The following is a 27,551-nucleotide window of genomic DNA, read 5'->3' on the forward strand; positions in this document are numbered from 1 at the left end:
TGCGGCCTTGTTTGCAAAATGTTTTGTATTCATAGATGCAGAAACATGAAGTTGCGCCGCGCTATGCTGCAGGTGTCTTTCCTTCCCGGAACTTACTCACAAATACATATGTTCCAGCGTTACATCAGGCCTCATACAAATTCATCGAGGGACCCTCGATGCACGCCCGTGCATTTCGCCAGCCAAAAGGGCAGAAGCGCTCCGCCAAAATCAACCTTGTGGCTGTCAGCGCACGTCGCCGAATAAATTATGCTCGCTTCAAAACAGCACATTCAGCGTGTTCTTGTTGTATTAAACCGACAGTGTGCAGGTGTACTATCACAGAACGTCTGCGTAGCATTAAGTTTTATTTTTGGTAAGGTATACCGAATGGTCGAATTGTTTAAATGTTCACCTTATGCCGTCTAAGTTTCTCAATAACAGCGAATCGCAAGAACTTAAATTTCGCATTCCGCGCCATTTATTTATCATCATCAACAGTTTCTATGTCCACGTGACCAACGTTCACGTGACGGCATTCGTCGCTCGTCGCGTGGTTTGTTTGGATCGGCGCGGATCGCATGTGCTCTTCGCCTCGCCGTTCCGCCGCCGAGCTGTCCGACCCGATAACCAGCGGCTATCACGAGAAAATGATAAGCCCCGTTGAGGCACAAGAGCAGAGCCGGAAAGGATCATATTCGGGAGAGAACCATGCGCCGAAACGTGTTTTGCAAGCTGCTGCAACGGCAAACCTACAACGTCTTGTCGGAGAAGCGTCTTTGTGTGGTTTCGCTTCTCGCCTTCGCCGTTTTTGCTGTTTCAGCCTTACATTTTTGCGAGGTAAGTTACCAAACTATTTCCTCCTAATCATGCGATCGTGGGCCCTGCGAACCGGCGTGTTTTCGGCACGCCGTCTCTCACTGAGACTCCGTAGCACGTATCGGTTTACGGATGTCACGCATAAACGAACGGATTGGGTGTGATGCCAGGGAACTGCCTCGTAGAGATCGAATTTTCGCAACGTTTTTCTCTGCTACAGGTTGCATTTGATTGGAGTAAGACCAAGTATGCTGCCGTCTTCGACAGATTCAGAGACAACATCGCCGGCGAGAACTACCAAGACAGGTTAGTGTCGCGTTATTTTTGTTCCATTTTGTGAACGTGTTGACGTTCGAGCGGCCGGGTCAGCAGGCCTCTGTTTGCACATTGGCATGCAGTGGGTAGTTTGTGTAAATCTTTTTTTTCTAACGTCCGACATCGCAGGCTCTGTCAAGACATGCCGATCGACGCTGTCTACACCTGGGTGAACGGCACGGACCCAGAGCTAGTGAGGAATCTGTCCCTCATCAGGAAACAACTCATGCTAGAGGCCAATAAGTCGAGGTAAGCATGCGCAGGAATACTCAAAGACGTGCATTCAAACTTAAGTGTAGTGAATTAATAGCGGTAAAAGTTCATGCTACCATAACTTCGCGATAGTTTAATTCGGGGGTTTTGCGTGCCAAACCATGATTTGATTATGAGGCACGCCGTAGTGGGGGACTCCGAATTAGTTTTGACCTCCAGGGGATCTTTAACGTGCACCGCACGGGGCACGGCGTTCTTGCGTTTCACCCTCATCGAAATGCGGCCGCCGCAGCAGCTTTGATTTGATCCCGCGACCTCGTGCTTAGCAGCTCAACACGATAGCTGGCCACCGCGGCGGGTTACTTCGCGATAGTTACTCCCTGATCTGTTGAGTGGAAGCTGCGGTTTTGTATTTATTACTGGTGTGTGCTTACCCGTTATGCGGTGATATCTATTTGTTTAGTAATGTATCTGGCACGGTATTTCTTTCTGGAGTTTCATTTGAAACTTTTCTGCATTAGTAAACACAGCTCTGAGGTGCTAGAACGTTGATGAGTTTCACTGTTCATAGTGAATAAAGACTCGCTATTTCTGTAAGGAACACGGAATGCATACAATGTCTTTTGCAAGCACTGTCAACAAAATCTGTATACGTTGCTCGACACATGTGCACTGGCCAATATTTTGCTTAAAAAACACGATAATCACATGGCATTGCTATGTAAAATTGATAATATCTGTCTTACTCGGTCACACGTTAATACGGTCACTTTTGCTAAGTAATTCAAAAATTGCTTCCTAGGTTCTAACCGCTGTTGCAGTAAAATTATAATGCAACTGGTTTTACAGGATGAGACTGCCTTTCCTAAAGTGAGCTTTCTTTTTTTTTAAATAGTGAATGCCAAGTCATATTTTTTGCATCGTTAGTGTAAGGTATGCATATGATGTACTTTGTGTTCCTTCATGTGTTGTGGATTTTTTTGCAAGTGCAAGTTGCCAATATGTAATGCCAACAACTAATGGAGGCATGTTTGCAAAGTACTTCCACTGCAGGTGTCATTCAAAGTTGTCTCAGCTGTTTACCTCACCAATTTCATTTTAGTTTTGGTACATGTTGTTTAATGCTTTCTACATCTCTGTCAACGCTACATAATGTGCACATACAGGCTTTACTACCAGCATCATGTGGCCTTACCTAGTTGACACTATGTGCTTTTAGTTTCTGTTTTAATAGCGCACAGTCTTTCTAAATATACATTTCTAAAACGTGAAATTTTCAAGTCCTTACTGCAATGTGTGAGTGAGACTTTCTTGAACAATTTATTTTCATGCTCGCACAGTAATCATGAAAGAAGGAAAACATTGTCACATATTAAAAATTGCTTATTGTATCTTCTTCATTTTTCTTTTTTCCTGTTTTATTTCCTTAGATTTAGGCCATACACGTATGTACTTGTAACTTTACTGGTGGTGTTTGCAAGCTTTCTTATTTTGCTTTCTTCATGCATGTCCTGCATGTTCTTGCATTTTATCGTGCTTCCTGTAAACCTGAGGCAAAATGCATGGCTGCTCCAGTTAACACTTGTCAGCTCAGCGATAAAAGATGCAATGCTGACAAGTGTTGACTAACATGTATATCTCTCTCTTTCCTATCTTCTCTGCTATCTTTGCTCCCTGTTCTTTTATCGTATTCTCCCTATTCATGTGTCACACTTGTCTTGGAATGTTGGCACGCACAACGGCAGTGCGCCGAAGCATCCCCGTCGGACCCTTTCATCAAGGCCATGCTGCGGGCAAATATTCTATGCTCTACAGCTGCTACTCTTTGGTTTTCAATGCGCCAGTGGCACGGACAGCTGCGAAAATTGTGCGCACTATAGACAGTCTCCTGTATACGCTCAAGCAGCCTCAATCTCTGCCTGCGGAGATACATGCATTGTGAGGCGTGCGCGTACACTTTGCACACAAAGAGTATATTTTGGAGCTCTCATCATGGTCTTCATCATGTCACCCTCCGTCCTCTTCACATCTTATGTCTGTTTTTCCTCCAAACCCCCTTCCCACTGTGGAGTAGCGGGAAAGAGACACTTCACTCAGGCCGACCTCTTCACCTTTCTGGCACTAAGGTTCCTCTCTCTATCTCTTCTCCTATTCCTCCTGCTTACTTGCAATGCTAGACAGTTAGGTGGTCAGCATAAATTCCCTTCCTTTCTTTTTCTGTTCTTACCTAATAAAAAGCAAGCAATCACTACTCCTACTATTGGTCATGTGTCCTAGTTCAGGGCAGAAACCACAGCTCCTGAACTGAAAATACCGCACTTAGCGTAGTCTGATAAATTCCTAGGTGTCGTACTCGATTCGAAACTAAGTTTCATCCCCCACATCAGATACCTCCAGGCCAAGTGCCTGAAAACAATGAACATATTGAGAATTCTCTTGCACCCAAATTGGGGCGGTGGCAGAAAATGCTCAATGAATCTTCACAAAAGTTTTATACCATTGTGTTTAGGCTACTTGTCTGGGATGTGCTACACCAAGTACCCTAAAAATGCTCGATCCTGTTCATCATTTAGGTATCTGCCTAGCGAGAGGAGCTTTCAGAATTAGCCTGGTACAAAGTCTATGTAGAATCCAATGAGTGGTCACTCCATCTGCAAAGATAGTTCTCCAGTTTCATGTATTTCTTGAAAGCACACTGTAGCCCTGAACATTATTCTAACAAAACCATAAATATATGGCTTGTGCCACGCTTTTCCATAATCGTCCAATAGTGAGAGAACCTTTCTCGCTGCGTGTGAGGAACCTCAGCGAAGCAATGGCTGTCCCACTTCTTGAAAACCGTCTAATGGCTCCAGCCTAGCCATTACCACCGTGGCTGTTGCAGCTGATTGATTGCGACACATCTTTTGTGGAAGTTATCAAGAATGCTCCAGAAATACACATAAAAAAGCACTTCCCAGAGCGTCGGTCAATGTACCCGTCTCTGGAATTCTACATTGATGCTTGAAAGTCGCATGCTGGCATTTCTTATGCTGCAGTCGGCCCATCCTTCCCGGAATCCGCCGGTCTGCACCTGGAAACAAGCATGCTTACAGCGGAGGCCTATGAACTATTGTTGGCTGTAAGACAGATCAAGGAAAAAAACTATGAAAGGGAATAATATTTACAGATTCATTAACTGTCGTCAAAGCCTTAATGTCTACACAAAACATAAAAGGATCCCCGTCTTTACTGAACTTCATTCAATCCTCTGCTCTTTGTATGCATCTCATAAACACATCATAATATACTTGCTACCTGGCCACAGAGGCATTGAGGGTAATATGCTTGCATCAGTGACCACAAAACCAAATAATTCTTCCATGGCTGTCCCTGCTATAGATTTAAAGCCCATCCGATGCGGGAAACTGAGGGGCGATTGACAAGGTATCTTGGACACTGACACGCTTAATAAACTCAATATTGTTAAGCCAAATGTAGGAAATTTGGCACCAGTAATGAATATAAGACAAACCGAGGTTATTTTTTTCCGTCTTGCGATAGGGCACACGTACGCCACTCACTCCTACCTGTGTACCAGTGGGCAACCTTCTGTCTGCGATAAATGTGGCGTGAAGCTAACGGTCTTTCACGTCATGTGAGAGTGTCGGAAAGTAGAAGCCCAAAGAAAAGAGTACTTTGCCCCAGCATACAGACAACGCATTCCCCTCCACCAAACAATATTAGCCACTTTTTGCCACTTTCTGACAGTAAGTTAGGTTTAAAGTATTTGAGAGATGTTGGTACATTGCATGTTATAAGGCCAAGGGATTCGTGGCACATCCTCTCACGAGAGCCTGCTGCTGCGATAGCATTTTTCGGAAGCCTGTGCCTCCCAGCCCTTGCGTTCAAGAGCCCGCTGGTGAGGTAAAAGTGCTACTGTTACACGTTTACTACATAATTCCTTTGTAATTGAACCTTTGTGGTCATAGCATACATCACTAGTCATTGACATTATTTTAATACCTATACATTTTACGCACATCGCAGTAATAAATTTTTAGCCCTCTCTACAGCCAAGTAACATCTGCCATTCACAACTTTAAAATTTTACTGCATTCTGCTATTGACAATTCATTACCTTTTTTTCTTGGCACTCTGGCCATATCTGAGCCACTAATATTCACAAATCATCATCTGCTGCAATAACTCATTGGCTATGCCATTCTGCTGCTGAACACGAGGTCGTGTATTCGATTCCCGGCCACCGCATTCACATTCCAATGGGGGCAGAATGCAAAAAGGCTTGTTTACTTAGATTTAGGTGTGTGTTAAAGAACCCAGGGAGGTTCAATATAATCTGTAGGCCCTCACTGTGGCATCTTTCATAGTTTGTGTGTGGTTTCACGACGTTGAACTGTATAACTAGATTTTTAATTGGCTCTGATAATTGGTGCCCGCGCTGTTCATTCCGCAGCCCAGCAGTGTGCCCGTTCAAGATGTGCGTCATGTCTCCAATCCTTATTCTGAAGCTTGACTCAAATGCCTCTTCGTTGCCCACCGTGCAAGATGGCGAGGTGGAGCGGGTCTTTCGGCTGTCGCACCACCTCAAGGAGCCACATTCACTTGTCGCACTTCTCTACTCCTCTGTGGACGCAGGTAAAACATTTGGAAGTCAATTGCTCTTCACAGCTTTAATTCATTAATTCACTCACGAACTTGCCACATCTAATGTAGGCACAAAAATTGTCACGCCTTCGTTGTTTCTACTGTAATGCCTTGATTTATAATTTGTCCATTCTTGCGGCTTGGATTGCGTGTGAGTTATGCACATTTAACATTGGCATGACTTTGTTGGACTTGCTTGCATAGCGACAAGGTTGAAAATTAGGTTTATCGGTATGTGATTGAATTAAATTAGGTTTATCAGTATGGGGTTGAAAGAAATTACCTTATTAGAAGGTGTGCTATCAAAAAAGAAACAGAAGACGAGCTAAAGCTATTAACCTAAGCTTTACTATGAAAAAATGCCAAAAGAACATATAAAAATCATTCACTAAATCAGCTCACACGTGAAAGACACACACGTACAGCTCAATGTGACCAAAAACATAAAAGTTAGAATACGAAAAAAAAAGAACTTACCGTATTTTCGCGATTCTAAGCACCCCCCCCCCTCTATTCTTGCGAAAAAATTTGGAAAAAAGTTTGCATGCGAATCTAAGCACTCTCCTATTTGTTAGGAAGAGCGTGTAGCCAAGGCCGCCAAGCACGCTTGCTCACTCTCTCATCGAACTGGAGCCGTCAGCGTCCTGAGGTGGAACAGCGTCCGCGGCGCAAGTTTGCCGTACGGCAGGACTGCAGAGGTGCGCGAGCTCGTGACGACCGTGCGCCTCTGCGTTTCAGTCAACAAGCCCTTCAAAGCCAATCTCCGACAGGAGTACGAAGAGTGGGTGCGAAACCTTGACTGCAAGAAGACGCCGACGGAAAAGCTGCAGACAGCGTCCACATCAACCATCGCAAAGTGGATTTCGGACGCGTGGAAGTGGGTCCAAGTGGACGTTGTGGTCAAATCATTTAAGAAGTGCTTGATCACAAACCACTTCAACGGAACGGAGGTGCGACGAACTCGAGTGGCAGTGTTAGGGACTGAGCATCCAACACAAGGGGTGGGTTCACTGTCTGCACAGATTTTTCTTTTGAATATTTGCAAAATGCAATATTATTTCTCGCACCCGTCTCGTCGTGATGTCGCAGCGAAAAGAGGGAGCGGGGGGGGTCATTCTAGATTTTTCAAATCTAAGCACCCCCCCTCACTTTTGGCATCGCGATCGTGAAAAAAAGGGGGTGCTTAGAATCGAGTAAATATGGTAATAGGGAGAAAAGCTGGATTGCTTAAGTTACCATGATACAGCACACAGGGATGGCAGCTCTTTACCATTGTAGTCAATGGATGTCCCACTGACAGTACATGTACCTCAAGCAAGTGCTGTGAGAAAACAGTGTCACTTTGGAAAAGAACACGATATGTATTACTTCAAAAAGCGCTGCTATGTACATTCGATCCCAGATATACTAAACTCAGATATATTGAATTATTGGCTGTGTTGAACAGTTGTTAGATCGCCTTAGGAATCGCATGTGAAAATATAGCACTGTGCTATGCATGTGTTGAACTCTCATTCACTGCCACATTTTGTGTATCAAGTACTCCGCTGCGCCATAACGCTGCAAGTGTGCTTCTCCTGAAAGGTACACGATCACATTTCATGCCATTGGAAATATTTATTGCCGACAAATTCAAAAGGACACTGTTTTGGCTGATGCTGTCAAACAAGACATTGAATCTGCAGGGTCCATGTCTCAGCTTTGCTCGCTGCACATGTGGATGGCTCATGCAATGTGTGCCCATTCGTTATCGGCAAGGGCAGGTAATCACCGTACTTCAAGAACATGAAAGGCTCTCCAGTCCAATACACGTCCTGCAAGAAACGTTGATGATACTTAATCTTTCCACGGAGTGGCTCTGGGCACCGGATGCCAAACTGGAGATGTCTGTGCCACGGCCCTCATGTTCCTATAGACCCCGGCTTCCCACAAATTGTAGTTTATGTTTCCGCAAGTGGCCAAAACAAATCCAGCCCCAACACCGACTTGGGCATGTTTTTACACTACAGTTTGTGTTTAACAAAAGCACCGCATCTGCACTTCGCAGAAAGACCATTGCAGCAACGGTTTGCAAGACTCTTTGCTGTGTGATTCGCGGGACCACAGTCCACACTGAGTGCACTGCTTTCGTGCTTGCAGTATTACATGTGAGTGGGAATGGATGTGGGTGTTCTGCAAGCTGAGAGCCCCTTTCTAATCTAACAGCATCTGTCTAGTGTTGGCAGTCACTAATGCAGTGGCCGGAGGGGAAGGGTGGAGAATGAATGCACCGCTGTACGCTGCAGCCCCGAGCGGCACACAGGAAGACATGGGAATATGATAGTCATGAGACATGATGACTACTGGTTCCAACAGGAAGGGAGAGCACAGAGTCAGTTCTGAAACTGAAAACTGACACAGCAGTCTCACTGGAAAACTTGTTGCCGATGCGTGGTGATTGGCCACGTAAGTGGCATATTGTAACAGGCACGCGACTGGGCACATTCACATGCAGTTCACAGTTCAAGAGCACCAAGAGTGGCATGTGACACATCTGTGCATGCTGTTTTACTTCCATACTGCGTACATTTCTGTGTTGTCCTGACTTAAGGGTTAGCCTTGCGATCAGTATTTCAAAGGCCATTCCATAGCACAAGCTACTTCCAACATTAGTGTAGAGCAAATAATTTTGCTTTTGTGCTTTCGGCACATCCATGGAGAAGGAAATCAGTAAATTACCTCTTTTTGCTGTCTGTGGAAACTGTGCGAGATGTGCGGGGGTATGAGATAAGCCTGAGATAGACATATTCAATATTTCAAATTATCAATATGTACATCAAATCATTTCGCGATTCCATTTGAAGTTGATATATCCTGGATCGACCGTATTTGTATAGTACTGCAAAGTGAAGAATAGTGCCCTCTCACATATTGAGCAACCCGCCACAGTAGTGCACTGGCTATGGCACTGCACTGCGAGGCTCGAGAGTGCGGGTTCAATCCCAGCCACAGCGGCCGCATTCCATTGTGTGTGGAATGCAAGGACGCCCACGTACTACGCATTGGGTGCACGTTAAAGAATCCTAGGGGGTCAAAATAAATCCGATGCCTCCCCACTGTGGCGTGCCTCATAATCAGATCGTGGTTTCGGCACCTAAAACCCCTGAATATCATAACTTTTTTCCTTATCCAATAGCCCCTGTAGTGCTGGAGGAGGTGCGTGAAGAGGTATCTTCTCGAAGTTTTGATGTGAAAGCGTCAAATGGCTCATTGAGTGAAAAAGCCGGTGTCTGTAGTCTGTAGCAGGGAGAGAGAGAGGTTCTTGTTGGGGAAGGAAATAATTGGGGTAAAGTGCAGTGCAGTAACTGTCTCTCAGATGAGGACACCTCAACCGCACTGCACAAGAGGGATAGGGAATCGAAAGAAGGGTGAGATAGACGCGGCGGCGGCTGCCCAGACAGCGCGCGGGCAGGTTGTTTACATTCGCTTATAAGGCACGGTAACGCTCCTAGTCGTGGTGAAGCAGCAAAGCTTCCTGTGCCGCGATAGCCGCGTCGCACATCTGTTGGATGTTGCTGTCGATGGCTGGGCACTGGTCTAGTACGGCACGGAGTGCAGCCGCGAGGGCGGCTATGAGCGCGTCCCTGGGGTCGCTGCTTGGTGCGGTTTGTGGGCCGCGTGATGGCTCGGGAGCGGCCGTCTGGGTGTTGCGGCCACGCAGGGCGTCACTGTAGGATCGGCCCTGCGGGGCGCGAGCATTCTTCGAAGGGGTGGCTAAAGGCGACTCGTGCGATGTGGCGCCGGCCAGCTGAAGCGCTTTCTTCCTCGAGAGGGGCTGCTCGGACGAAGACAACAGCACGGCCGCCTTCCTTTCGCGTTGCCACTCTGGACAGCTCGGCTCTGTCGAGGGGTGTCGTCCACCGCAATTTACGCAGCGTGCCTTCTCCGCGGGGCAGCCTCCTGTAGGATGCGACTCACCGCAGCGGAGGCAGCGGGCGTCGCGGAAACAGGTGGCGCCGGCGTGTCCGAAAACGCCGCAGCGGTCGCACTGTAGCGGTCGAGGAAGACGGGCGCGAACGGCGCGCAGCTGCTTGAAAAGCCGCACGCTTGGAGGCACGACACTCCCGACGAAAGTGACGGTGACGCTGGCGCCACTCCTCGAGCATGACAGCACCGCGACGGGCGCTTCCAGGTTTTCGCGCACTGTGCGGGCGTCGAAAGAAGGGTCGACCCCATGGATGACACCCACACAGGAGTTGTTGTGTAGTGCCTTGGGGCGCACCGTCACGCCGCCGAGGTCGCACACTTCGAGGAGAGGCGCCAAGTCGGCACCGCGCATCACGTCTGCAGCCACCACATTCCGGCGGAAGTTGACGCGAACGCGTCTCACGCCTGGCAAAGGGGAGAGCTGGGCGGCGATACCGTCCCGTGGCAGTGCGAGGAAAGTCGCTTTGCGTCCGGTGGGACGGTAGAGTACCGTGACGTCGGTATCGCGGGCGACGCCGTCGTCAACGGGTGGGGCATGCGGCTCAAAGTCGACGAGCCGTCGGCGACGGCGTCTCCTTCGTGCGGCTTGGTTTTGCTGCGCCGCTGCCGGCTGGCAGGCTTGGGCATCCTCGGCAGCCGCAGGCAGCAGCGGAGGATTTTCCTGGTAGAGCTCCCTTGATCCCCCAGCAGCTGGAGCAGGGGTGGGCGCACTCGGCCAGCTCTCGTTGGGCGAGGGGCCGTCAGCCTGGTCGTCGTCCGTGACGGTGGCAGGCACCGTCGCCGAGCGGGAGCCCTCCCCTGCCGCAGGAGCGGTGGGCTCGATGTTGGTGAGTGGGGGCGACGCGCAGGCCGCCGGCGACGACAGTGATGGGGAATCGGTCCGGACAGGACTTGCCTCGGGCGAGGTTGTTGCGTCCATACGGGAGGACGAAGTGTCGGTACCAATCATGCTTGCGGTTGGTAAGAAGAAGCTGCCGGCACTCTCGTCGGTGTCGCCGATCGACGCGCAGCTAGCACCGTCGTCGGTGGAGGCAGCCGAAGTGGGGGCCTCTGTGGTGGTGTCCGTTGAGGCGGACGGTGCGGCGTCGTGGCCGCTGGAAGTCGTCTTCTGCACATCAAATGGAAATGCGCGGAAGGGAGTGTCCGAGGATGATGGGGCGCGCGCGGTCGGCGTCGCACTCTCGTGCGAAGGCGGGCATGACGGCGTGGAGTCCGTCGAATCAGCCGACAGCGCACGCAGCGCGCGAGCCTTCAGTCTGCGCTTCCATCGTAACGCGGGAGGCGATCCGCCGGTGCATGGTTGTTGACCACGCGGCTGGTGCTGCCGGCCCCGTCGGTGCTCCGAGTCGTTGAAGCCAGGAGCTGACTTCTTCGGCCTCTTCCGATGTTGCTGCTTCGGAGCGTCACCCATGAGATGGGCCTCCGTGTAGCAGCGTGGCTCAGGCAATCGAGCCAGCTGCCGTGCGAGCCCTGAAAAGGGCTGCGCTCGTAAGCGCGGTCGAAGGAGGAGACGTACGCACGCAAGAAGTGGCGGGCGAGCCGTAGTCGTCGGAGCGAGGGGCGATGCGACCGCTCGCTTCGAAGGTCCGGGAGCGTCTCTTAGCAGGGAAGTGGCTCCTAAAGTCCCGTTGGCTGGGACACCACTTCATGAGTGGGCCTTGACAGATCAGTGCAGGTGAAAGGGTACACCTGCCCCTATGTTGGTGCACCAGGTGTTGTGTTGCTTGAGGGGGGAAGGCATCGCCGTGACTGCACATCAACCGCGCTCTCACTCTTGAAAGCCTGTGTTAGGCGCGCGTTCCTTGTCCATGCAAGCCCTCGCCTGCATTCTCACTGCGCCTTAGTGAAGACAAATCAAAATGCGCCAAGCGTTGCAACGCGCTCGCTCGCTGGCAAGGAGTTCATGACTCAAAGGACCGCGCAGCAGCATTCAATTGGACATTAGTGCTTCCACATTCATAACTCATAAGAAGAGCTTAGGTGTCCGGATTTTTTTACTGGCAGAATGCAGACTGTGCTTAAATGTTATATTAAAGGGAAACTTTCTTTACCTATCCCTTTGGGGTTTGATTTCTGTTAGTCTTTGGGAGCCGGGTAGGTCTCCTGCTTCGATGGCTCAGTACTGGGTCGCTTGATAGACTCAGTGGGGAATCATTTCAGTTATAACCAGTATTCTGCTAGTTTAAAGTCAAGATAGTGAACTGTGGCATTGCAATCATTCAGCTAGCTTAAAAGTGACGGTTAGGAGATGGATTTTTCTGATCATCGTTCTTGTGGCTTGAAATGTTTTTCCGGCTTTATTTACTGCACTTTATCTGCCTTTATTGACACAAGTGTTGACTCAATCTATTACTTGGGCATTTTTTTTTTTTTTTGCCTACACTGGCTACACGAGTGCAGGAAATTGCCATACTTTTTAATCGGTGCTGGAACAGTGTAGCTGTGCCCACCTACACGAAGCCATTCTTTTATTGCCAAAGTGTAGCATGTAAGCTACACTTTTCACCCCACAGTTTCGATGAGTATAGGTAGTCTAGAAAGTCAAGGTAGCAGGCAACAGACAAACAGGCAGCTGTTGCAAATGCGAGGCATCAGTTTGTCTGCTACTGTCGGTATGCAGTAGAACCTCGTTGATACGATTCCACTTGTTACGATTTCCTGGCACCAACATTTGTAGCTGAGAACGCTAGAAATGAGCTGATAAAGCTTCTTTTTTACCGGTTTATACCTTCCTTGAAAAAACAATCTTTCGGCACCAACATTCTCTACATCTCCAAACTGTGATCGTATAGTACTCAAGGTGTGCGAATTTTCCAAAATGATACATTTTCTGGCTGCTAGATCCCATTTGAACAATAGGTAAATGGTACGAGGCACAAGTGACCAAGAATGGTAGGTGCCCACCACGGTAGCTTCCCCACAATACTCGCCTGCCCGTGTCATGTAAATATGCTGGCACGCACTCAGTTTCCTCTTCCAGTATTAGCAAATCTTCTCGCCAGTCGTCACAGGTCGCATCCACAGCCATCGCCACCAACCCTATTGTGATAAGCATCTTCACCTCATGTGTGTTTCACAGTACATCGCGTTGGAAGCCTATTGCACATGTTTAATAGCTGATAACCCAAAACGCACTGCAGTTTCTTGGTGCGGATGGCACGAAGTGAGTGTCATGTGTCTCCCTGGTGGCATTATATTCCGGTGCTGCCTGCCAGCTCCATATTGTTCTGGTTTCCCGTTGCCATCTTAAAACACCACGCATAGGAAACCGACAAAGCACATATCGGGCCAGACAGCTTGGCAGCTCGATGCAAGCCGGCGTCTTAGGCAGCAATGATTCTCACCGAGTAAACATGTTAAAACTTCCTGCCAAAATATCCCACTCTGAGAAGCTGATGACCCGCGACAAATTGAAGGAGCGCAAACATAATTTTGCCAAAGCCACAGGAATTACAAGGTGTGTATTGGGCCACACTCGGGCCTCACCAGCTTGGCCTGCTTTGGCGTATTGTGTTGCAGTGGTTCTTGCAATACTTTGCATTACATAGATATCAACTACAGCTGAGTCTGCCAATTTTTTTGGTGACTTGGGATCGTACTTTTTCCCAGTTGCAGGGTGTCTACTAACCGCAAAAACCGAAAATTCTCAAGGATTTTGAGTAGTCTGGGAAAACTCAGGAAAAACTCAGGGAATTTGTGCCTCTATCAGGGAAAATTAGCTGTAATTGAAAGGGTCGAAAGTCATGGTAATGCTGGCTCGAGTAACAGACAGGAATCATAATGAATCGACTTTGATGCCCTGTCTTCCGTTGGAGGAGTTGCCAGTGTACAGTCCGCGACTGACTATCCAGATGCCCGATAATTTGGATGCCTGATAATTTGGATAATTTGCCACCAGCAGGCTTCCCATTGAGTCAATGTATCAGAACATCTGAAATTTTGGACGCAAGAACCCTTCGCCGTTCGATTTTCTGGACGTTTTGCCATGACCACAGGTTCGAAACAGCATTAATCAAAGCCACCAACACTGCCATTTTGATTACATCACCGCCTCGAACCGGCGCTCTCGCATGCAAATCCCCTGGCAGCCGTAACCACCACTGCGGCTTTGCTAGACCTAGCTGCTTCGATGTTTGCTTTGAGTTTCTAGCCATTGGGTGGCGTGTTTTTCTTTGAAAGAATTAGCTTCTGTAAGCAATGGCACCGACTCTGCCTTTGTGGTCCTCGCGATTGGCTTAGAAGCTTGGAAAACTTGGAAAAAAAAGCTTGCATAGTGCCGGTTCCCGAAAGTCAGCTTCGCCTGTTTACAGAAATGTTACTTGGTGAAGCATATGCAAACGTGTTTCAGTGAAGCATAACAACCGTGGGAAGGGGCAATATGCCACGGGACACAGTATGTATCCCTTAATTATACATGCATTCACCCGGTATGTCCTGTCAGAGTACGAGCGCCGATATGCCTAATACGTGTACCAACAGGCCTTCAGAGTTTTTTTGAATGTGCCTGTGGCGGTTTGAGCCCTAAGGGCAGTAAGAGGCATGCATTTATTTCTTCCAACTGGCCGATTTTTCGGACGTTTTCGTGGCCCCTAGGGAGTTCTAAAAATTGGACGTGGACAGTGCAATAGAGCAAGAAGATGCTTCAAATGGTCCATGGGGCGAACGAGTTGCGGAAGGAGGACAAGAACAGAAAGGGCCTATGCATTGAGGAATGAACGGGAAAGGAAGCATGCTGCCGCCGTTTTGAAGGAGCTTGAGCTCAAACCACAAAGTGTTGGCTGATGCCAAGATGCAGGTGCCCCCCTCATCTAAACCAAAATAAACTCTTTAAAGCAATGAAACACAACACTGAGGCGTCGTGCATGAGCTGAGAGTATGGCGGTACAGTTGAGGTTGATTCACGAGCTGTTGAGAGAGAATCTGTTGTGACAAAGTTCGGGCCTTATACCGTGAGCTTGCTATCAGTTGATAGAAATAGCTCATATTCGAAAATATTTGCTTCTGTATGCATCTCATTTTTATTTGTATTTGAGAATGTCCGACTCGATTTGCAATTTTTTTTGAAGACATTTTATTTACTACTCATTTTACTAACTCCTCTCTTCTATTCTCTTCTTGAATAACATAACCACTATTCCTGAGTATTCAAATTGTATTAAGTTGTTTTTTGTTTTGTTTTTTCACATGCTTACTAGAGAGTGACAGCATCGGGCAATATGGTTTCAGCCCTTCTTGACATAAAACATTGTTCTGCATCACTCAGGGAATTTTGCAGTGGCACTTAGGGAAAACCTAGAAAACTCGGGGAACTTAGAAATGTCAACTTGGTAGACACCCTGCAGTTGGTACTGTATTTACTTGATTGTAACACGAGTTTTTTTTCATGATTTTCGTTGCATGAACTCGACCCTCACGTTACGTTCCAATAACGACAAAACTGATCATTTTAAAGCACATATCCTAAATCTTGTGGTTTTTATCATTATGTTGGCAGCCTGTACATCCCATTCCAATCTGTGAAGAAGTCGATCGAAGTGAAAACTTGTTTTTTTTTGTTGGAATCGCCACCATTTACGCTATGCCTGTGACTGGTGTTGCTGTTACAGTGCTGCAGCACCCTGTGGCCTTTTGCGCTTCAACTACGTTTATTCGCGATCTTATGGCAACCTAGTGCATTCGGTATGACGCCTGCTGCGATAGGCGAGCAGTTTTGAAGACCAAGAGGGTGGGAAACTCCACCGTGACTTAGCGGCTCGACGTGAACGAGTCAATGATTCACAGATGACAAGACCAACGGAAGGCCCTCCTTATAGTATCTGAAGCTGGCCGGAAGGGCTCTGTGGGCCTCGTGGTCTAGTAGTATCCTCGGATGAAATGGTTTTGCGGCCTCTAATTAAGAAGTACTTAATCTCAAACAAGCTCGAAGATGATGCGATTCTTGGGCAATCACTTTCCGAGATAGTTTCACTTTCGTGAGGCTTGGCTCATCCCAGTACCAATCCACTCAAGGTATGCAGCTGACAGCACTCTTAGCACTGATCGCGAGCTTGCACAATACGAAAATGCATCTCGGAGACACTTTTGGCGAAGAATCGCATGAAATTTCACGAAAGTGATCCTATCTCATAAAAGGATCGCCCAAGAGAACTTGTTTGTTAATTGTGATTTCTTGAATAAAGGTCCCATTTCTTTTTCCTTTCATGTCGTGTTACATTTGCTTTTTTTTTTTTGCTTCGCTTGACTGGAAAGTTGACCTACGTGTTACAATTGTGGTCACGTTACATTCAAATAAATATGGTATGTTCCTTCTTGCATTTTTTTTTTCCTAAATGCATGAATGAGTTTCTACAGTGATACATGGCGACAACAGTGAAAGTTCGCTGTGGCCCTGATGTGACCATGTGTCACATAGGAAGGTGACATTATCTTTCAAGCAGATAAAATTGTGTATCTTACTTTCGTATGGGGGGAGGGGGCGCCTATACAAATTGGCTGTTTCAGATTCTACACTGTTTTATAAGCACTGCAAACTTGTCTTTGTGCTCTGCGCATTCACAATGTATTTAGCTCCAGTTTGTCTAAATTTGTTGCTGAAAGGAAACTTATAGACTGGCTTTTAGTGTTCATTCAAGGCCATGTATGCAGCCAGTGGGTGCGAAGCCACAGGATATGCAAAGTCGGGCACTTTTTGTCTGCTAATGAAGAAAACTACGCACAGTCTTCTCTGATTGGCTATATTCCAGTCAGCCAAGTACAGCACGTCATAGCCTCTGCCCCGCACTGCAGTCATCTGCATGAAACTGCGCAATGTGTAGGTAAAAAATAGCCCTATTTTCGAATTCGGAAGGCAGAAAAGACTGCGTGCATGCAGAGTTATTGAATATAGTTGCATGTATAATGCAATATATTGTTGAAAATGAACAGCTTGCAATGTTGCAAGGTCATTTGGAGGCACAAGGATGAAGTTTAGGGAACTGCGTGTACTAACCTTCATTTCCATGGCAAGAGAACTGCCATGCTTGCAGCTCCCATAGGCACCAGCGTCTAAGTTCCCCTGAGCAATTTTTTATTGGAAACTGTGTTCGCAACCACATCTGCTGAACCCCAATTATACAATTTTAGTGCTACAAAAGTGTCCGTAGATGGGAATCCGCGCTTAGTGAAGCTTTCTTTGTGGCCTCTGCAGGTCTAGATTGTCTGTCTCGCTAGTCAAGGTGCTGTGTCGTGTTTGTGTCTACAAGGCCTGCCATAGTGGCTAAGGGCAGTTGCAGAGTGCATTGGTCATGAAAATCTGTTGCGCGAGGTGCTATGAAAAACCGCTTCAAGTTTCATATTGTGATCCTGTGTTTCGTCTTGCTGGCTCGCCAAAGCTTAGTTTACAGTGATTACCAGTGCATGGGATTTGCATTTCTTTTCTTTCATATTGAAATACAGTGTCATTTGCTTTCTGTTATTACAATCGAATTCCATTATTTCGACTCTGGTTAATTAGATTTTTTGGTTATTACCTTCATTTATGAGTCCTGCTTTGCAGGCAACATACCAGGCAAATTTTTTTTTTCTTTCTGAGTTTCGGTATTGAGTACAAAGTTTCTGGCTAACCATTCTTGGCCCACACTGGAGTGACTGGCTACGAGCATCATTTGTTGGTTCAGAACACGAACACAGGACAAGGAGGAAGAAGTTTGGCAGGCAACTTGCATTCTTTTGAAGACACACTCAGAGAACACAGACTGATTCAAGATCTCAAGCTCCAGGAGTGTCAGACACGTGATGTAAAGCAAATGAAATGAACACGTATGGTATACATATGATGAGCGCTATCTGCACAAATTCCAAAAGAAGCCATACGTGGCTTGGTGTGAATCCCCACTTCCAGTTTCCTTTGTGATGTTTCTCCCTATTGCTGAAAAAGTTCCTGCAAAACACTTTTTTCATTTCGTTAATTATTCCTGTTCTCCGCATGTTTTGCACAATTACATAGAAAAAAAGAATTTCAAGTATTTTATATGTGCTGTCATTAAAAAGTTAATTCAAACCCGAGGAAATGTCCCAGCAGGTGCCCATGCATTTCTATGGGCCCAAAGTTTAATTATTTCCATTCTAAGATTGGCGATCGCCTGATAATTCCAACTTGCAAGTCAGCATGCACGTGCCTGACTCCTATGATGCCTTTTTTCGAAATTTGGCCGTTAATTGCCTGTGTGATGCAATCTAATCAAAACCATGTTTGTGGCATTTGCATGTTTTACCATATGCAGTAACACTATTGTATTGCAGAAAAGCTGACATTAGAAAATCAGCCTTCATTGTGAAACATCTATTGGATGCTTGCCAATTTGTCCTAAAAAATTGGGGGCACATTAGATTTATGCTTTAGACCCACAAAAAGCTGGTGTGCATTTGATTCTGGGGCGTGCTAGAATGGGGCAAATACTGGCAAATGAATTAATTAGCTGTGTGTTCTGGCACTTTTCCTGCATCTTGTTTAATTTGACCTGCCCAATAATTCGATCAATTTCATCGGTCTTGCCAAAATTGATTTTTAGCGGAAGTCAACTGTATTAGAATTGCGACTTGGGCAATTTATTTTAAGGGGAGCTGGTTCCATGCTTTTAACAGGGTGGCACCAAACATCTGTCGTGGTGGCCATTTTTTTTTATGGAAGCTCTGTTTTTGGTGTAAGTGGCACATTTGTTGTTCTAAATCACAAAGCTGTCAATTTAATTTAACTTTTTTCCTGCCTCTAACAACCCTTTTATGAATATGAACAAGATTTGAGATATGTGGGGTTAAATTGCAGCTCACTGACTTAAGGTGCCTTCGACTGTTACAGCCAAGCAGGTTGCTTCAATCGGTCACACCCTCGTGTCTGGAAGGAATGCCTCGGTCAGCATGACCTTTGTGACAGCTGACACAGCAGCTAGTAACACTGTCCCTCTGGACGACATGCTCATGGTCTCGGGGATCTCGTCTGGAGTGAGCGCCCACGAGGTGACCGAGAAGTTATCTTATGCATTGCAGGACGGCGTTGTCAAGGTAATTCATATAGAAGTCACCAAAGTCGTGGCCAGGCACTCGAATTGTGCAGTGTTGTTCACCCCTGAGTAAATATGCTTTAGAGATTTTCTTGGCTCTACAGCAAATGTGTTCAATGACCTGATTTTATCTGTGAATGTTGAAGAATTGAAACGTCTTTCTTCTTTTATGGCTGTGGAGGTAAAGCTTGTTTGGGATTCAACGTGTTCATTTTGAACACCATTTCCTCCCTCCTCACACGTAGATGTTTAAAGATTACTATTATTTTATTTTCATGCAAGAAAATGTTGTGCAGTTAGTAGTAAGTGCTTGAAATAGTTGAATGTGCTGATTGGTGCAAATTTCATTTATTTCCACTTTAACCCTTTTTGTGCCATGATAATTTCCTGAAATCTGACCAAAAATTGCCATTGTCTTTGCTGCACAACCCTTTACAAAAATGAGTGTAGACAATATTGAACCCGTTAATTTCAAAAGTTAGATGCTATACACTATACAAGAAAGTGAAGTGCATTGCTAATGAGCAATTGAAAACTGCAATAAAATGAAAAGCATTGTTGATAAGCTTAGCATGTCATTCATTGATTTTACCAAATATGCGTGGACAAGCTTGACTCATTCATGACACGGAAGGAGTTACAATGTTTGAAAAGTGTCTAAAAAGGCATAAATACACTTGTGTCTGTAGAAAGAAAAATGCTCGCATCTTTATGCACTGACACGAAGATGCATGGTAACTTGCCGTTTATATTACATCAATGCGCACTTTGGCATTCTTCAGTTTCAGTACTTCATGCTTGAGCCTCCTCCTTGAAACCATACATTGTTGGAGTCACATAGAAAATGACGCTTGTAGTCAAATGAAAATGCAGTTGGTCTGTTATTTGTCTTATAGTATGTTATAGCCATTATGATTAGTCACTGTCAAGCATTTGGTACTTTACTGGCTTCATTGTGTTTACCTTTGGTGGAAAACTCTTTAGCGTTGAATGTTTTTTTCCATTGGAACAGGTGTACATGTATGAAGAAGAAAGCCTGGCCCTGGTGGTAACTTCAGGGAAGTCGGCCACTGAGACGCTGTCCAAAGTGAATGTGTCGCTCAAGGCACGCTTAGTCACAATCAGCCGGGTCTCCCTAGTCATTGATCCCTTATCAGTGAGTAGTGATCTTCTCTGTCAGATTGACATGACGCCATGTTTGTCCATGTGCTTTTGGCCTTGTTACGTGCATGCATATTAAATGATGAAGCACATGTAAGTGATGAAGCCCAACTCTATTTGTGCAGGAAAATGAAGACCTTGTGGCAAGCCGGTTTGCTGATAATGACGTGAGTGTTAAAAAAATTATCTTCACGAGAAACTTCTATAAGCAATTTTGTTTTGCAGTTGAAGCAGCAAGCTGTCCTGATTATATTTCCTTTGTAATGTGCTTGTGTTTCCTACTGTGTGTTTATGTTTGGTTGCTTATGTGGGTAATGTGTCCAGCTTTTTTTTTTGTCACACTTCTTTTGAAGCAAAATATAGTCACTTGTAGTTGTTAGGTGCTGGTAAAGTGTGCATTTGTGTTGTTAGTGTCAGTTTTGATTTTAGTTACCTGCAGATGGTGCTGTTTTACTTTCGGTATCCCAGCGTGGATGGATCGTTTGCCATTGATGTCCACCCTTTTGCCATTATAGTTCTCTTTTTCATTCTTATTTAACAAAAAGCAAAACTGCTAGTTCCCTAACACTACCTACTCTTAGCAGTAGTCCTGCATCATTAAGCTGAGATTGTGTGCTGTGCAAAGCAGGCTGTACTATAGACCGTTTCACCGGGCGAGGAGGATAGGGCGCGCGGAGAGCCTTTCCTCCTCTCTGGCTTGGGCGATCCGGCGCGGCGCTGCTTGAAAGTATTGCTGTCGCGTGCTGCTGAACGATTTCGAGATGTTTTAGATCTTACATTGTGAAATTTACTGATATAAGGTCGTCAGGGAAGCCTTTCGGTGCATCGGTAACTACTTTAGGCAGAAATATGTCTTGGGGGCGCAAAAATGTGACACGCATAATCAGCCGCGGTGTACACGCATTATCAGTCACGGTGCGTGTATGTGTGGTTTACTATTTTGCTTATATCGATTTTAATTCAACAAAGAAAAGCGGCGTCTCCGTATTACCAGCATTAAATGGTAAATGAGCTCACTGTCTGATCGATTGGTGTGGGAAATAAAACATAAAACATTAAGCGCATGCTCGTGCACGGCCAACCTAAGGCAACCACGAAACACCTGAGCGGCAGGCGCTATCAAATATTTGTGATACACTGGCATCATTCTCATGCATTTTAAGTCTAGTATGCTTGAAATTACCACATCTCTACGCTAGCCTTGCTGCATGAGGCCCATGGCGCTGCTCAACACAGCGATCACTGCGGTTGGTGAGCCAGCACGATACATATATAAGCTGTTTGCTTCGGCATTGCCTTTTTGGCCTGTATACAGCCATAATATATGAGAGGGTTCGCGTAAAAAGAATGCGGTGCCTATTTTTGAGCGCAAAATTTTCGTAGTACTTGTGAGTGCGTCATAAAGAACTGAACGAACACAACCGAAAAAAAAAGTTCGGTTATCATCCTCTTTCTGTAAAAAGCAAGAGAAAATGGGCTAACGCCGCACAACGTTTATAACCGCTGATGCCGTATGCTTGGACCATGCGCTATATAGAACAAAGATATCTGTAATCCAGCGCCTACTACTGCTCAGGACACTCGCGCAGTTCGTAAACGGTCGCTTTGCGGGACAAGCTAGCCAAAACTATTTTATTCATGGGTGGAAACCTCATCGATCCAACCAAGTAGTCACGCAATGTAAGCTGCAGCGAACAGTTTGAACGCTTGTCAAAGTATAACAGCACAGCTACTATCGTAGCAGAACGGTACCCACGCTGTTACGATCGTCGCGTATGTTTCATAGCTCCTAAACCGCAGCTTAGAAATAGAGGAGAGAGCTTAGAAATAGAGCTTAGAAATAGAGGACACTAGTGATTGGAACATTCGGAAATACACAATTCATCTCCGAGGCTGATTGTAGGCTCAAATATGCGCGCACACATCGCGTTGCGTGTTCTGTCCACCTCAACGCCAGCAGAAATTCCGGCCATGACGCCTTAAACCACTTCAGCACGTCTCACAGAACCGTTTACCATGTAGAAGATGCACGTCATACCAAACAGACCGCACGACCGCGAAAACAAACGCCAGAACCTACCGCCGAGCGTATACCTGCCATGCAATAGACCGCTTTCACCCAAGCCAGTATGGCGCTGCTCATAGGCGGCGCCACTGCGTTCACAATATGGCGGCGCCTACGAAAAAACGGTCTATACTCGCGGACAACTTTTCTTGGCTATGAAGCGAAAGCTATGGGTGCAGAGCTTCTGCACATGACTGTATTCGTACGCAATGTAATCCGGGTGCACTTGGCACCGATTTCGGCTTTGCCGACCTCACACATCCTCTTTACTTTAGTGAAGGCAGATACAATTAACTCGGCATGAACACTGTTTATTCACATCCAATATGTACCAAGTTCTGAACAGCGAACATCACAGCCTGCGTCGCAGCTCCGAAGCAGCAATGGCGTCGGTTAGGACTTGGACGCGCAACTGACACTGGCGTCAGTAAAGCCGGTGTAGCAGTCACCTCTCTCGCTCGTTTGTACATGTCGATTGTTGTGATTTCCAGATGGCTTCGCTTAGTTTCCATGCAGACGCTCGAAACATTTTCTTTTTGCTTCAACAGTCTTTTGTTGCTAAAGTTGGTCAACAACCTCTCAGGAGTTGATTGGTTGGACAGCAATCGACAAACATTCACCAGAAGACATGGGCGCCATTTTTAGTTTTATGAATGTGCAAAAAGTGAGATAATTTCAGGTGTGCGAAAACTCAAAAGAGCAAACTAAGAATACAATACTAATAGTTCACTGGTGAATGTTACATATTGTTTCAAATTAGATACTGTAAAAAACAAAAAGAATATTGTTTCCTATTTCCCATGTAAGAAAACGTGAACAAAACAGCAGAGTGAAAGAGGCGCGCTTAGTTTCCATAGCCTTCGCTTCATAGCCAAGAAAAGTCGCCCGTGAGTATACCGGCGCCATGTGGTCTTGCCTAGTTTACACTATGTGCTTTTAGTCTCTGTTTTAATAAAGCACTGTGTTTCTGCATATTCATTTTAAGATTTAAAGTTTTCAAGTCCTTACTGTAATATCTGAATGTGACTCTTTTGAACAATTTATTTTCATCTAAAACAGTAATCATGAAAAAGGAAAACATCATCACATTTTAAGATTTGCTTACTGTATCTTTTTCATTTTTCTTTTTCCTGTTCATACCCCCTTAATTTTAGGCCATACATGTATGTACATTTAATGTTATTGGTGGTATTGGCAAGCTTTCTTATTTTTCTTTCTTCATGCACATCCTGCATGTTCTTGCATTTTATCATGCTTCCTGTAAACCTGAGGCAAAATGCTTGGCTGCTCCAGTTAACACTCGTCAGCTCAGCGTTAAAAAATGCAATGCTGACAAGTGTTGACTAACATGTATATCTCTCTCTTTCCTATCTTCTCTGCTATTTTCGCTCCCTGTTCTTTTATCCTATTCTCCCTGTTCATGTGTCACACTTGTCTTGGAATGTTGGCACGTACAACGGCAGTGCGTCGAAGCATCCCCGTCGGACCCTGTCATCAAGGCCATGCTGCGGGCAAATAATAAATGCTCTGAAGCTGCTACTTTCTGGCTTTCAATACGCCGGTGGCACGAACGGCTGCAAAAATGATGTCCATTATAGATGGTCTCCTGTTTACGCTCCAGCAGCCTCAATCTCTGCCTGCGGAGATACATGCATTGTGAGGCGTGCGCGTACGCTTTGCACATAAAGATTACATTGTGGAGCGCTCATCATGGTCTTTATCATGTCACCCTCCTTCCTCTTCACATCTGATCTCTGTTTTTCCTCCAAACCCCTTTCCCACCGTGGAGTAGCAGGCAAGAGACACTTCACTCAGGCCGACCTTTTCAGTTTCCTGCCATTAGGGTTTCCCTCTCTCTCTTATCCTATTCCTGTTCGCCTGCAATGCTAAACAGTTAGCTACAGTGTGGTCAGCATAAATTCCCTTTTTTTGTTTTCCAGTTCTTATTTAATAAAAAGAAAACAATGCCTACATCCTGGTACCGGTCATGTGTCCTAGTTCAGGGCAAAAATGACAGCTTCTTAAGTATAAATACCCCAATTAGCATAGTCTGATATTTGTTCAGGAGCAAGGTGACGGCTGTGCCCTCACTTCTTTCTGTGCTGCAAAGTGCTCGTGTCAAGAGTGACTTTTTCCACCCATCAGGAACTCAAGTACTCGTTGCGGTCCCTGGAGCGGTTTGCCCCTTGGGTGCGGAAGGTCTACATTGTCACCAATGGCCAGATCCCCTCTTGGCTCAATTTGGACTGCCCTCGAGTAGCTGTAGTCACCCACGAGGTACGCAGGCCACATACTCGAAAAAGCTTGCACCTTTTAAAGCTTGCCTTGTCCCCAAACAATAATCGTTATCTATACTGCATGCCTTTCCTTTTATTTAATGCTGTGCGCCTGTTACTTCCAGGCCACGAATGGCATGTGCGTTGTCAGCATCACACAGCATTCTTGACAGGAAAGTAGTGAGCGCAGACTTACAAGAAAGACAGATGACGATTGTTGTTTGAAGACGGGGGAACGCCCCATAGCATGCAAACTTTTTAGAGTCTGTCTTTCTTTTCTTTTTGTCTCTACAAATGTTGCATAGCAGCTGCATCAGAATAAGTTTTCTTTTAAGGTTTGGCAATTTAGCGTAGACCTCTTGTTCAGGCCGACCAAGATTATTGCATCAAAAAGAAGATGCAAAGAAGTATTTCATGCAGGCCATTCAAAGTTGAATTCAATGCAGATGCATAGAAGAAATCCAACTGCATTTGGAATTGGTTCACTTAGATTTGATGCAAATGCCAATACCAGTGTGACGAAAACATGGCATCAAGTGCTGCTGTCACAGCTTTTGATGACATGCTACCAGAGCTCAAGCAAATAAGGGGAAGGGAGGCTATGATGCATTTGCCGAGTAGGCAGCGAGAGACTCTGCAGTGTCATGAGAGGCAACAGGCTCTTTCTGGTTTGTGCTTCCTGCCATGTAATTATGTTGTAGACTTTCATTGTACAAGTCATTAATCCACTGTTGTGCCAAGGTCCAGAAATCTAATTTATGTACAGAATGCAGAAAGAGAGGAGGCAACTGACAGCTTCATCGATGTTGGCTTGATTTGCTGCAAAGTAATTATTATGCAAGTCAGTTGCAAGTCAGTAACGTGCACGGGATTAATTGATTGTTCTTTCTTTCTGTTGGCTACACCAAAATTCAGTGCAACTGTGTGTCATTCACCTTTCATAGAAAGCATATTTGCTTCATATTTTTATATCTGGGAGGCTTAAGAAAATGAATAATGCAATAGTAATGGACTTGTGGCACTAGCACACTGATCGTTGCCTTCATGCAAAACTCGCCTTAGGCTCCTGTTAGTACCACCTCCTGTGGTGTGCAATTCAGGCCGTAGCACTTTGAATTTCAAATCACGTTGTGTGCTTTGGCATTGGAAGGCTGTGCCTGGGAACTTGCGTTAACTTGCATTATTATAGTTGTTAACTGGTAATTCGGACAGCATTATTTTGAACACCCTCGATTGGACAGCTGCAACATGCCACCACTGGCCCCATATACTTAATGTATAAGGAGGACCGAAATTTCGAACACCTTGCAGCGTGCTGTGCGATAACTTGAACTCTGACTTCTGCGTGTTAATTTAGCCACCGAGCTAACCAAAAAAATAGCAATATGTTGGTTTTGATGTGTTACCGGCATGGCCTCCTTGAAACTGAATTTAGCAAAGCCTAGTCGGCTAATAGTTGCATGCTTGCCAACCCTCCATAGTTTTTGGTAAAGTTTGCGAATTGGGGTCAGTTCTATGATTTTACTAATGTCACGTGAAGTTTTACAAAAATATATATTCTGATAGCGAAAATGTTTTAAAGGTGTAGAAGGATGCAGAGGCGCGATACTGCAAGAAAGGTATCCAAGAAAGAAATTGTAATTGCACCTAACTTGCTCTGTTGGGGCAGTGCAAGCCGCGATATACTAGAGGGCTACCTGCTTTGAGCAAGTTTATTCTGGCAAGCTTCTGAAGCAGGTGAAATCGACAAAAGCAAAGTCACTTAAAAAATCGCTGTAATCTAAAAAAATACATACTGTTGCTTGTCAGTCATTGATTTATTTAGTTTTCTGCTTCTTGTATGCCTCATCTTAAGTTAAATCATCATAAACTAAGTACATATGTATTCCAGAGAAGACGTGTGCTCAAGACAAACCTTAAAAAATATAAGGATGCTGCCCTCCTCTTCCGCCCTCCTCTGTCATTTCCGCAGTGTTCTTACAAATTTTAAGGTTCGTAGGTTGGCAGATATGTAGTTGCTAGCTGACCCCAAACTGCGGGACAAGCAAGCCAAGCCACTAAGTCATAAAGGTCGCATTTGCAATTTGCGCAATTTGTCATGCCAGTTCCGTTCCGTGCATCCAGCATTTGTTAATTTAGGTGTTAAACAACAACATGGTCCCAGACAACTTCTTCAGGCAGTTTCAAGTGGCACCAACACCACCTTCTATGTCTGTGCCGACGAGGGCGTTGACGGAAGTGCGGGACAGTCACTGTTGCAAAGGAATAGGCTATCAGAAGAGTTAACTGCTGGGCTAGTTGGTGTTCTTGCATACTGGAAAGATTTTGCGCCAAAAAACACGGTTCCACGGTTCCGCGAAGCGAGGATTCTGGGTAGAGGCAAACATCAGACATCGCGTGAAACACTGGAAGCATTCTACATCAAGAAAGCGGGTCCTAACTGTGTTAGTGATACATCGGTTTTTCTTTACGAGGCTGAGCTGAAGTTTCTATCACGCCTACTTTGATAAAAATATGTACTCCATGTTGCCTTGTACGCATGCGCGGTGTTTTGGATGGCTATATATGTCGAGTGCTTTCACTCTCATTAAACAGTTGAAGTAGCGCCCGTGGTGTTGTCGTCTTTCTTGTGTGTGTTGTGTTTTTTGGCGCAAAATCTTTCCAGTATGAATAGGCTATCATTTGGCTATCACAGCACAGTCCACTTTTGTTACGTTGCCAGCTGGTGAAGAGTCAGTGACTGTACTTTCATATCTCTGTAGCAACAGCATGACAATGGTCGAGGCATGGGCTGCAATTACGAATTACGAAGCCATGCCTTCTGTTCAATTCTATGTCACTGTTACAAGGATGGAAGTGCTGCACCAATGGCGCCATCTTGCACTAAATCATAGAGCTGGGCCAACCTGCACAAGAACACTAACATTGGATGAAGTCGCTAAATTTTGCAGGATGTGCATGTTGTGTGGCAACCACACAGCCATGTGTTGGCTAGCATTTAGCCCTGGAATCCAAGCCTAAGCAATCCGTTTTATCGTCGGCGTCTTTGGAGCGTAGATGTGTTTGGTGGAG

At 45.7% G+C, this 27,551-nt stretch overlaps 1 protein-coding gene across 2 annotated transcripts in view; it reads left to right on the plus strand.

Annotated features, from left to right (window-relative positions):
- Positions 1-530: 530 nt before the first annotated feature.
- Positions 531-27,551, plus strand: part of Gnptab (N-acetylglucosamine-1-phosphate transferase subunits alpha and beta) — a 121,344-nt gene continuing 94,323 nt past the window's right edge. For both annotated transcript variants that reach the window (XM_070536124.1, XM_070536125.1), the window contains exons 1-8: positions 531-819; positions 1,019-1,104; positions 1,243-1,362; positions 5,783-5,964; positions 18,776-18,978; positions 19,990-20,133; positions 20,264-20,305; positions 24,349-24,480. In XM_070536124.1, the coding sequence (XP_070392225.1) occupies positions 691-819; positions 1,019-1,104; positions 1,243-1,362; positions 5,783-5,964; positions 18,776-18,978; positions 19,990-20,133; positions 20,264-20,305; positions 24,349-24,480 (1,038 nt within the window). In that variant the 5' untranslated portion in view covers positions 531-690. The remainder of the gene's footprint in view (positions 820-1,018; positions 1,105-1,242; positions 1,363-5,782; positions 5,965-18,775; positions 18,979-19,989; positions 20,134-20,263; positions 20,306-24,348; positions 24,481-27,551) is intronic.

Source organism: Dermacentor albipictus, chromosome 3, assembly GCF_038994185.2.
Source record: "Dermacentor albipictus isolate Rhodes 1998 colony chromosome 3, USDA_Dalb.pri_finalv2, whole genome shotgun sequence".
NCBI lineage: Eukaryota > Metazoa > Arthropoda > Arachnida > Ixodida > Ixodidae > Dermacentor > Dermacentor albipictus.